This window comes from Protomyctophum bolini, assembly GCF_963924005.1.
Source record: "Protomyctophum bolini genome assembly, chromosome: 18".
Taxonomy (NCBI): Eukaryota; Metazoa; Chordata; class Actinopteri; order Myctophiformes; family Myctophidae; genus Protomyctophum; species Protomyctophum bolini.
Window position 1 is genome coordinate 15,728,494 of NC_137879.1, and position 11,911 is coordinate 15,740,404.

An 11,911-nucleotide genomic window follows, 5' to 3' on the forward strand; every position below is an offset into this window, starting at 1 on the left:
TTTTTGTTTCAACAAGGCAGGCACGCCGAGCGCGCGACATTGGCATTGCAATGATTGGGACCTGTCCTGTATCATTTTCTCACTCCCGTAGTCCCGTTAGAATCTATGGACCTGGTGCGTTCACATCGGCAGTCTGGGCTGTGTCGCAATGCCAATGAATGAATGGTAGACTGCGTCTTTGCGTCTGCCCGGCCGTAAGCCTAGTGACGCGATTACTGTGAAGCAAAACGAGCGCCCCATCCCGGTCTCAGCCAATCACAGGTCTAGTAGGATCTAGGCGGGCGGATATGGATATAAACCGGAAACGTTCTTCTAAAAAGACACTGGCTTGTTTTCAAACAAGATAGTTCTTCAGTTGATCAAATACTGTCTGCTAGTACTTAGTACTACACCGATACTAGAAAGAAAGAAAAAAAACTGGTCACCAAATGGATTTTGAGGAAGTTGACACTCCTCGCCATCTATTAAGAGGAATCCTGGACACTGAGCCTAACAGGTCCCCTGTCACACGAAGGTAAACACACCAACGCCATTATTATGTCTACCGGTATTTGTTTTCAAATAACTACTACCGTTACCGTCATATTCGACGTTAGTTGGGGTTTTTGTGTGCACCAGACAAATTGAAACGCCTGTGTTGGTCCCCAACATGGCTGGACCAGACAGGCTGGTGTAGGGCTACATTCGAAACTCGTGAATATTTCATGATTTGAATTAATTAATTAAAGTAAATGTAGACCAAGTACTGCCAGGACTCTGACCACTGGTCTGCCTTTTTCTTATGGTTTCTATATGCTGTATGTATGCACAGGGGAGACTGTAGCCGCAATTTGCAATTCTAGATATTTTTTTCCTCCAAATAATGGGATGACGTTCACACGCTCGTATGAGTATGACAGTCATGTTTCAGGGCTAGGAGTAATCTAGAGTTGCAATACCCTCCATTGACTCCCCATTCATCCTTTGCGATGTGCTTGTATTAAACTCACCAACATTGCAGCTGTAGGGAAAGCTTGAATTATCCTCTTTCAATCTGCAAAGCGTTTGTTTCATAAAAATCACACCCGTGTGAAGTGAGGGGTTCTTATCATCATACAACATCAATTACAACATAATGTTTGTCCTCAAAATTGTCTATGGCGTTTTCTTAAACAAACTTTGTTGAAAAACAAACATTGGGGGCACGGTGGCACAGGCTGTACTGTAGTGCTGTCTCCTCACAGCTAGAAGGTCCTGGGTTCGATTCCCGCTTGGGAAGCTGTGGGCTTTGGCGGCGTGTCCTCTCCTCCGCGTCATCAGTGCTCATACCCGAGGCGGGGTTGGCTAAAGGGCCTTTCTGTGTGGAGTTTGCATGTTCTCCCCGTGTCCTCTAGGCTCTAGGGTAGGTACCCTCACAAAAACATGCAGTAATCCTGGTGTCTAAACTGCCTCCGCCTGGCTAGCCGGGGCACCTGATGGAAGGGAAAGGAACTGGTAGAATAACGTGTTCCTTCCACGCGCTACGTCCAACCAGGGAAACTCCCCCCTGTCAGGTGTAAAGGAGAGACTTGGACACTCATGCATGGCATGAGTTCAAGTCCGTTGCTCTCCCCAGGCTGGCGGAGGGTGTGTAGAGCCCAGGATCACATTAGATAATTGACACAGGGGTGAAAAACGGGTTACAAAATCGTGGAATAAAAAAAAAAGAGGCTTAAAACCATATATAGGAGAGGCTAGCGCCTCTCAAAACCGTAGACATGTTATGAGCTACTTTCTGTCAAGACATTCTGTGCAGGTGATTCTTTTTCCAAGTTTGGAAGCACTCGTCGAAGTCACTGAAGGCCCTGCTTCGAATTTGAATTTAATGCAGGAGGCAGCAGCGCAACGCCCGCGACCCGTTAATAAACACTTGGAAAAATAATCACCTGCTAATTTCTTGACAGAAAGTAGCTAGAATAGTGGGTTTCTTTTGTCTGTCACACGTAGTAGCAAACAACTTCTTGGCTGTACACGTTCAATTATGACATTCACTCTCACAGCAGTACACTCTCACTCTCACAGCAGTACACGGCAAAGCGGCAGGTTGCGGAGTGATGCCCGTGGAGGTCCCCAAAGCTCCAGCAGCAGTGCACGGCGAAGTGCCAGGAATAACGCTGGTGCCCTTAACCCACAGGAGGCCCTGAAACGGAAGCTCCGTGAGGTCAGGAAGAAGCATACTGTAGTTTGTTGAAATACTCTTATCTCACCCTTGCACTGTACATGTAACCCAATTAACTCAATTGATTAATTGAAAATTTGCATCAAAATAATAATTATTATTATTATAAAAATAAGAATTGCTGTTGCAGCTCTAAACTCATAACGCTATGATTTCTCTAGAGCACCTCGGCCAGGATATCGCTGCCTGTTGGCAACAGAAGGACCACCTCACATGTGACAAGGAAGTCAACCAGAGTTTCAGCTCTGCAAGATGATGATGTCACTCCAAGGCACATCCTCAAGAACATTTTGCAGACGGGTGAACATTAAATTCCTCATTGCTTGTGTATTATATTTGTTTTATTTTTCTCAGTTCTTAACCCTAGACTCTTTGTTATGTCATTCAGAGCCCGAGGTGTCCCTCCTGTTCCAGGAGAAAGCTGTGGGGAAGAAGCCAGTGTTGCCTGAATCTACCTCCAGCATGAGCAGCAGTCGTCGTAGGTAGGCTGTGTGTGTCAACCATGACCTGCTTCAAATGCTGTTGGGGAACATAAAACGATTATAATAGATAATAATAATTGGATGTTTCTCTGAAACTGGTGCTATATTAGGCCTACTGTATTTCTCTCAGAAAATCCCACTCCTAACAATGTCTTGATTTTCCCATTGGTTTATTTATGCTTGTGTTTCAGTGCTAGGCTGTCCGATTTGGATTTTTCCAGTATGACAATGGCCGCTGCAGAACAGTCAGTGGGACTGAAAAGAAAGAGACCACCTCGTATGTTGGATGTAACTGCATTTGAGAAAAGACTCAATCAAGGTGAAAAACGTGCCCATGAATTGTGTGCCTTCATTCCCGCATGGCTGGCTATTAAAAGATAGGAGGCTTGTATTATCCACAGCAACTTCAGACTTACAAGTGTGACATTGGAATAAGCATGAACTCTAGTCAATTTAGGTAAATGGTCACATAAGTAGAGTGCATAAAGACTACCAGACTACTTGCATAGAGAATGGAAGGTAAATGACGAACCTAGGCTAGCACCTGTCTAACTCTAAACATCATGCTGCCATATTTAATATAATTGCATCGTAAACCAGCATCTCTCGAACAAAGGCGACAAGAATAGCCTGACACTCAGCTGCCATTATTCAGGCTATTGTTCAGGGGCTGGAGCAAGGCTACAACAAGGGATGTACCGGTATTTGTTGCGATTTCATTGACCATTTGCGTGTTTGCCCCTCTGATTATGTCATTCAGAACCCGCAGTGTCCCTAGAGGAAGCTGCGAGTAAGGAGCCAGCCATGGGCAGCATCAGTCCTAGGTAGGCTGTCAACCAAAATTGTTGGGAATTAGACTGGGAATATAATTCATTATGGATTGTCATGCCATGATCGTGCTTTTACCTACACCTAGTTATTGTGTAAGCATTAATGATTATTTTAACTTTTTATTTTGACATATTTCCTGCAGTAAATCCCACCCCTACCTAGAATATTTTCTAACCGGTTCATTTATTTGCTTGTGTTTCAGTTCTGGCCTGTCGGACCTGGAATTATCCAATGTTACTATGGCCACCACAGCCCATTCAGTCAGGCGACTGAGAAGAAATAGATCACCACGTAGCTTAAATGTGACTGACTTTGAGAAAAGGCTCAACCAAGGTGTGTGTGTGTGTGTGTGTGTGTGTGCGCTCAAGTCTTCTTGACTGTTGCATATGTCACACATAGAAAATGGCAAATCATAAATTTGGTATTACTCTTAAGTGCCTTGCAGAGTCGGACGTAATCGACGCAAGAGGGTGAGAAATTTCTCCCCTTACGTGATCCGTCCGGTTGAGATCGTATCCCGAGCCAAAGCAACCAAATTGCTTGCGTTACGTGTACCGGTACCTCTCCTACGTTTCTCTCGTCCTGCTGTTGCTGCTATGGTATTGATCATGAATCATAATTGATTCTGGGGGAATTAAGTTGTCATGCCATTACAGTACTACTGTGTTTCACTCTGTCTTCCTGCTGCTGCAGTATGACTGATCAATTAAGGTTTCATTTTTTTGCATTCAAAAAGCCTCAGCAGCAAGGAATACTGTACTTGAGGTATTAAAACTAGGGCTTGGTGTTCTCAGAAAGCGAGTTGGGTTTAAACTAGTATTAGTGAAACATTTTCGTATACGTTTTTTTGGTGTTTCTGTTTGCAGACATTGATAGACCAGCAAGAGTGTCTTCACCCTTCCCTTCAGCCTCTACCACTTTGTCGGGGTAATGGATATAATTACAACATAATTTTCCTGTAGTTAAAGCTTCACTCAGATCCTGTATATGTGTGACTTTATATTCACATGCATAATGCCCTCATTTCTAAATGGCTGAAAGTTTATGTTATAATTGACATGGACAATTATTTGAAATTATCACAGATATTTTTCACATCTATATTCTATATATCTATATTTTCTTACATTATGAAGGCATAAAGTTATTCAATATGAGTCAGTAACTACTTCTTGTTTACAAAGCCAAAGAGATAATTATGTAATTTAATAGTTTCTAATGTCACACTGTTAATCGCAATTAATCATCCAGTACAATTTCATGATCGTGATAGCCTTGCACGTTGTCTAATTTATTTTGCAGTGTAACATTAAGCTTGAAAACACCACACATGGATGCTCGCACTGAGAAAAAGGCTCTTCAAAGAAAGGCACCTCGCCACCAATTCAGCGTAGAGGCGTTTGAAGAAGCTGTATATAATGGGCTGAGGGTTGGTAAGTGGCCTAGTTTAATGGAATTAATTCGCTCTAGTTTTATTCTGTATTTTATGAGTGGAATACATGGTGGTGAGGAGTACTCTTATTTATTTGTACTGCCACATTACCAGGCTACACGAAGGGACGGTGTGTTGATTGGCAGGAATGAATGTCGGATTATGTCACAGAATAAATGTAAAAAACTATGTATTGACAAATGATCTTGTACGTTGGGGGTGTGATTCAAAGAAGGAAGAAATATAGCCTGTTATGTGTTGTGGCTCTGTAGGAGGCAGAGACTTTTTAATGGTAAATGGTGCATTTATATAGTGCTTTTATCCCCCAAAAATGGCGGAGGAATCCTAGCAAAGGCACCAACCTGCTAGAGTTCTCATCGGGCCCGAAAATTAAGGCCCAGCCCTAACTGATTAGGCCCGGCCCGACTAATTAGCATAGATTTTAGGCCCGACCTGGCCCTAAAATGTCGGGTCGGGCCTGGTCGGGTTTGTGCAGAATTTGAGAACTCTACACAGAGTAAAAGTGAAACGCCAGTCAGCACCATCTTCATAATAGATAAATACACAAACAGACAGAACAGAACTATTATTTTTATTATTCTAAACAAATTCAATATATATATATTTTTTTCATGGAGCCCCAGGCCCGGCCCTACTGATTAGCATACATTTTAGCCCCGGCCCGGCCCTAAAATGTCGGGTCGGGCCTGGTCGGGTTCGGGCAGAGTTTGAGAACTCTACAACCTGCACATCAGGAGCAATTAGGGGTTCAGTCGGTTTTCCCATCCTGCTGTTCTACCAGCTACTCTACTCCTGAGCCACTGCCGCCCCGCTTAGATTTAGAAGAGCTGGCTGTGATGTCCTCTGCTGATCTTGCAAATCTCTGGACCTATCACAGGAAAATATATTGTACATGCTCGCTGCAAGTAGATCAAGGATGAACCTCAACATGTATTATGTATTGACAAAATAATTGAAATATTACATTTTTAGAATGGAAATCAATGGCCATTGGAATGGACTGAAACCCTGCCCAAATACACACTTAACAGATATATGTCAGACTGATCCTATCGGCTGGCCACATGAAGCCATGTCGTTATTTAGGTATGCACCGATGTAGCGGCCACATATCGGCTGATATTTGCCGGTATCGGTCAATATCTGTATCGGCAAATCAAACTAGCTGTGGATTCTTAACATTTTATTGCATTGAAGATGTATTTGTTTCCTTGGTACAAATGGGGCGGGGGAAATAACAATTTTGCCAATAGCCGATACAGATGTTTATTTAGTTAAGTATAAGTAATTCGGTATCAGCCCTATATTTATTATACCCCATGAAGTTTAATACCACCACTAAATCTGCTTTCCTTTTTACGTTCCCTCTCTCAGATGGTACAACTGGTGGAGTGAGTAGTAAAGCAGCATGCTCTGATGACTTTACCCTGAATCTGAGTGATGCTGGACCTGAATACACCACTGACCTCTTTGACCATGCCACCACCCTCTACGCCCAGCCAACTGTCATGGGGTCCACCATTCCCATCACTGCCACACAGGACAAAGCCACGGTCCTGGCATCACAAATACAGAGAGATACTGGGGATGAGGGAGAGATGAGCCAAGACGAGCAAATGGAAGTAGAGTGCAGCAAGTTGATACGAAAACCGCCAGCATCTTATCCTGCCGACGACGGGGAGGAGGAAGTTGCAATGCAATCTCAACCTGAGGAAGAGGATGCTGCAACTCTGGCTCAGTCAGACAAAGCAGAGTCTCAGACTGAAGAGGAAGCAGTGGAAGAGCAGCCTGAAGACGATAAACCAGTTGAGTCCCAACCAGAAGAAGAGGCAGAGTCTCAACCAGTAGAAGATGATGCCATGTCCCAACAAGATGAGGCAGAGTCTCAACCAGAAGGTGAGGCAGAGTCTCAACCAGAAGGTGAGTCAGAGTCTCAACCAGAAGAAGATGCTGCCGTGTCCCAACAAGATGAGGCAGAGTCTCAACCAGAAGAAGATGCTGCCATGTCCCAACAAGATGAGGCAGAGTCTCAACCAGAAGATGAGGCAGAGTCTCAACCAGAAGGTGAGTCAGAGTCTCAACCAGAAGAAGATGCTGCCGTGTCCCAACAAGATGAGGCAGAGTCTCAACCAGAAGATGAGGCAGAGTCTCAACCAGAAGGTGAGTCAGAGTCTCAACCAGAAGAAGATGCTGCTGTGTCCCAACAAGATGAGGCAGAGTCTCAACCAGAAGTAGATGCTGCCATGTCCCAAACGGATGAAGTGTCTCAAACGGATGAAGAGGCCCATGAATCCCAAACACATGAGGTGGACCCTGACTCCCAATTGGAAGAAGAGACCCCTGAGGAGGAACCTGGGTCCCCAACAGATGATGATGAGGAGAACCCTGAGTCCCAGCCAGAAGAAGACGCCGAGTCCCAACCAGAAGACGATGCTGCTGTGTCTCAACCGGATGAAGAGGCCCATGAATCCCAAACACATGAGGTGGACCCTGACTCCCAATTGGAAGAGGAGGAGGAACCTGGGTCCCAAACAGATGATGAAGAGGTCCCTGAATACCAAATGGAAGAAGAGGCAGTTCCTGAATCTCAGTCAGAAGAAGAGGATAATGGGAAGCCAGAAGCTGCACTCGAGGGAACACCAACAAAGCTGTCGCATGTTACAGAGAAGGTCAGTCATAGGGCCTTTCGCTCTGAAGGTGGTGGACTTGTTCCTGTTGCAGTGGATGGCGGCAGGGACTACAGAAGTATGGGGGCAGTTCCCAAGAAGGCCACAGAGGCTGGTGAGCATGTGTAAAAAATTAAATTAAGTGATGCCAATGTATGTAATTTGTTAGTTTTATGAATTTGTACTACTACTGTATTACTGGCTAGACACACATTACTCACCTGTGTAAAATTTGAACAGCCCCTAAGGCATGCAAGGCAACTTAGGCTTTGATATATATTATCTAGTAAAAGGATGCATTTCTTCACATGTAGAGTGGACTGAGCCCACATCTGGAGGAGAAGGTCCGAGTGAGGGGCACAGTGGTCATGTTGGTGGTACTTCTGCACAGATTGCTGAGGCAGATCAAGAGGATCCTGCAGACCAAGAAGAGTGGGAGGATGAAGAAAATGAAATGAGTGAAGGTCTTTTTATTTATTTTTTTCTTACCGTTTTGTATGTATGAATATAATAGAATATTATTTGATTGACTTGTTTTCTAATGACCGTAGATCTCGCCATGAAGACTCCTGCATTCATTCGAGCCATAAGGAAGGGTGTTGTCATTAAACCACAGTCCTCACCTGCAGCACTTAGAAATATTCAACCCAGGCAAGTTAAACCAGGAAGAATTATCCAACTTATTCATTGACATGGTTCTCTTTAACATGATAATGCAGCTTTATGTGTGCTTTAAGTGAGATATTTTCACCATTTTAAATGTACTTTGCTTCTCCAGTGTTAAAGATGTAGTTTCAGTTCAACCAAAGAAGCGCACTGCGAAGACAGGTGGACAAAAGAAAAAGGAGCCCCCTTCCATTTTCACCAAGAGTTACTGCATGGGCAACTTCAAACACTTTGCTAAAACCAAGGTTTCCCCCGATGTGTACCCTATCCTTAAAGACACGTAAGTCACTATACTTATACAAACTAGACACTTATACAAACTTTTTGCATCTTATTTTAGTATCAATTTCTACCAAATGTTAACTTGTTAATAGAGGGTATGCATGTGACATCATCATCAAACCCGGAAGTTATGCAGGAATGCCTACTGAGTGGCGAAAAAGTACTTTCTGGCCTTCACAACCCATGCATCCAAACAGAAAAGTCCAATCTGGCTGCTTTAAACAACGTTAAACAATGTTAAAGTCACTTTGCATGTTGCTTTGCCACTCGATTTTCCACTCGATGTGCCATTCACTTTAAGCATGCGCATACCCTCTATACAAACTTAAAACGTGAAATGAATTGGTGTGACCAGCAGCATAATTTCCGCTAGAGTAGATTAACAGGAGTTTGGATTTTGCCAGGTCATATGTCAGTATATTTGGAAGCTAGATGGCTAATTTCTCTTGCGGTTGTCAAGGTTATGGTGACTATAAAAAGATGCAGTCAACCTTTAATGGTAATGAGTCTACTGTAATTTTCTGTTAATTAATTCTAATGGAACTGATAAATGGGGGTGTACGCTTCTTCCAGCCCATGGCACAGTAGTAGGAGGGTTCCAAATTGGAAATTGCAGGTGTTAAAATGTTCTGGTTTCCCTATTGGTTTAATAGAATGGAGAAGTTCTTTGACCGGATGGTGGAAGACTTGGAGACATATGCCAATCATGCCAAGAGGAAAACCATTGAAGTGGAAGATGTTGTCCTTCTGCTGAAAAGGTATGTATGTTTTGAGTGTGTATGAACATAAGGCCTGAATTATTTTTCTTTCAATTAGACATCTCTACACACCTATGTGCCAGCTGTTCATGTGTTTTCTTTGCCTATTTAAATTATTTTGTCCCAACTCTTTGTTGTACTACATTGGCACCTCCTCCCTCTTTAAAAACTGTGACTAACTATATTGCAGACAGTCTTCACAATGTCCTTCACAAGCCCCCTTATTTTGAAGGATTTTGCCATAGAATTGGCCCCTGTCTGGCATCCTATTTTTCAGTTTTTTGAGGGGCGCTAATTTGTTTGTATCTTGAACGATGATGTCATGGACGCAAAACTAATTTCAGTGAAAGCTGACAAAGTTGTATCGTATGTGATATCTCACATCAATATGAAATATTGTTTTGCCTGTTTATTTTTTGTTGTAGAATCTCTCTGGGCTTTAATAACACTGCAGTGCAAATGTATATGATCGTCAACGCTGAAGGTCCTGTTTCTGCTCTGTCCAGACAGGGGCATGTGACTGACAAGGTGCCAGTGGAAGTCCTCATAGAAAAGTATCTGGACATGGGTGCCCGGAAACAACTGATCCCTTGTGCCTCAAGTGGGAATGTTGTCTTCCCCAAGAGTCTTCACTAAAATGGGAAAACTGTTAGTAACCCATTCTTTGACGGTTCTTGTAAGTAAAATATGCCTTTATGTGAAGGTACAGATTAAAACAAGAGACACATTTTGGACTTATGGATATACTAAAGATAACACATGACCTGCATCATCCCATCATCCACCAGATGGCATTAACTCATGGTTTTAAAATATTCTATAATATGATGCAGCCTACTTCCCGAGCATCATCACGCAGAGCAGACATTGTAGAGTGCAACAATATGAACAAATATATTGGCAGATAGTAGCCTACTGTTAAAAGAAAAGTTATACAATGCCATAATTTAGCTACTTTGTTCTGTTAGCCTAAATTGCGGGAGGCATACTATGGTTCAAACACATGAACCCCTAAATTGTTCACAGCCCAGCTATCAATAGTTTTTCATTCTTGATTGGTGTTTGTTGCAATAAATATATTAAATGGAAGTGGTTGGATTCAATTTACGTAATTTGTTATCCCTGAGTCACTAGAATAGCTCAAAATGTAGTGTGAAATTTAACCAGCCATGACCTCCTCTCCATCCATCTTCAACCACTTATCCGTAGTCTGTTCACGGGGGGGCACGCGCCACCGCCTTGAGGGTTGATCAAACTCTTCGGCTCTGGTTCGGAGTTCCAGTGATCCAGCTGTGTGACACTCCACCACTTTTTTGCTTTGGCAATGTAAACGTATGTTTTCCCATGCCAATAAAGCCCTTTGAATTGAATTGAATTGATACACATTAGTGATCGCGGAATGTGCCGTCGCTTTGAAATGACAGCGTATTACATTCCGATTCTAGAGGAAAATTCGACCACCACTCTGTCCTCGCATCGAATCCTCTCCTCCTCGCTGGGGGCGGAGCCGAGGAGCGAGTGGAGGACGCGAGGAGAGTGAGCGAGTGTGAAAGTTGCGGTATTGGAATTTAGCTTTAAGAGACGCCCGAGAGGCATCCTAACCAGATGCCTGAACCACCTAAGCTGGCTCCTTTCCAGGCAAAAAAGCAGCTAGTCTCTCTCATGTGACTGAACTTCTCACACTATCTCTAAGGGAGATGCCAGCCACCCGTTGAAGAAAACTCATTTCGGCCGCTTGTATTCGTGACCTTATTCTTTCGGTCATGACCTCATCTGAACTTTTAAATTAGAAATTTTCCCTAGATTTTTTTTAGGTGGAGAATAGGCAAAAGTGCACAGCCTAAGTAAAGCCAGACAAATTCTAAGTGTAATAAAGTGAAGTTGGTTTCCAATTAAACAAAGAAGTAATTGTTTCTAGAGTACAAGGAAGAACAATTGACTTGATAACAAAAAATACATCGCATGGATGCACCTGGTACATATCCTCAGTGATGTATCCTACGGTCAACAGGGTTTCGGGTCTTCCAACATCATACCCCTCAGGCGACCCAGCCGGGGTGATCAAGTCCCGATTTACGTCCCAGTAGCTACCCTCAATCAGTCCCACTAGGGCAAAACCAGGGCCACACAATCCGGTGGACCTACTCCAGAACTACTCTGCCAGGGCTGGGAGGTACACTTCTGGTGCATGGAAGGACTAGGCTCTGTGGGTTGTCTTCTGTCCCTCCTACCAGGTCCACTCCTGCTCTCACCAGGCCCAGGACCTGTAGCCTGGCTAAGTAAGACGCCCTGAGGGCGAGGGGCGAGGTCGCGTGCACGCATCTGCCTGGGTGACGGCACACTGCTGGACGAGCGCTGGCCCTTTGGCATGGGGGGTCAGATCAACATATGGAATGAATTCTGTACTGGCCATATATGGAGCGTGTCTTGAGTGTACAGGGTTTGATTAGTTCTGGCCATATATGGAGCGTGTCTTGAGTGTACATGGTCTGATTAGGTCAGATCAACATATGGAATGTCAGAACAGGTCAGCTCCATATATGGAGATCTAAATGGAAAAGCTGTCCCGTTTGGCA

The 11,911-nt window shown here is 43.7% G+C and overlaps 1 protein-coding gene across 3 annotated transcripts; it reads left to right on the top strand.

Moving 5' to 3' along the window:
• The first annotated feature begins 312 nt into the window (after positions 1 to 312).
• Positions 313 to 10,572, top strand: cenpt (centromere protein T). Of its 3 annotated transcripts, XM_080789108.1 has the most exons (16): positions 313 to 514; positions 2,041 to 2,179; positions 2,359 to 2,497; positions 2,586 to 2,679; positions 2,871 to 2,998; positions 3,440 to 3,503; positions 3,713 to 3,843; positions 4,377 to 4,437; positions 4,813 to 4,943; positions 6,338 to 7,027; positions 7,148 to 7,744; positions 7,944 to 8,093; positions 8,181 to 8,280; positions 8,408 to 8,575; positions 9,231 to 9,335; positions 9,842 to 10,572. In XM_080789108.1, the coding sequence occupies exons 1-16, from the start codon at positions 429 to 431 to the stop codon at positions 9,969 to 9,971; spliced, it is 2,913 nt and encodes a 970-aa protein (XP_080645234.1). In that variant the 5' UTR covers positions 313 to 428; the 3' UTR covers positions 9,972 to 10,572. The 3 variants fall into 3 exon arrangements, with proteins under 3 accessions (XP_080645234.1, XP_080645232.1, XP_080645233.1); XM_080789106.1 differs by having other exon boundaries at positions 6,338 to 7,744; XM_080789107.1 differs by having other exon boundaries at positions 2,044 to 2,179; positions 6,338 to 7,744.
• Positions 10,573 to 11,911: the final 1,339 nt, after the last annotated feature.

Bases quoted from the DNA above. Each gene is read 5' to 3' on its own strand.
- cenpt (XM_080789106.1), top strand. From the start codon at position 429: ATGGATTTTGAGGAAGTTGACACTCCTCGCCATCTATTAAGAGGAATC. The intron at 515-2,040 runs GTAAACACACCA...TCACTCTCACAG, and splicing joins AGGTCCCCTGTCACACGAAG to CAGTACACGGCAAAGCGGCA. The intron at 2,999-3,439 runs GTGAAAAACGTG...TATGTCATTCAG, and splicing joins TGAGAAAAGACTCAATCAAG to AACCCGCAGTGTCCCTAGAG.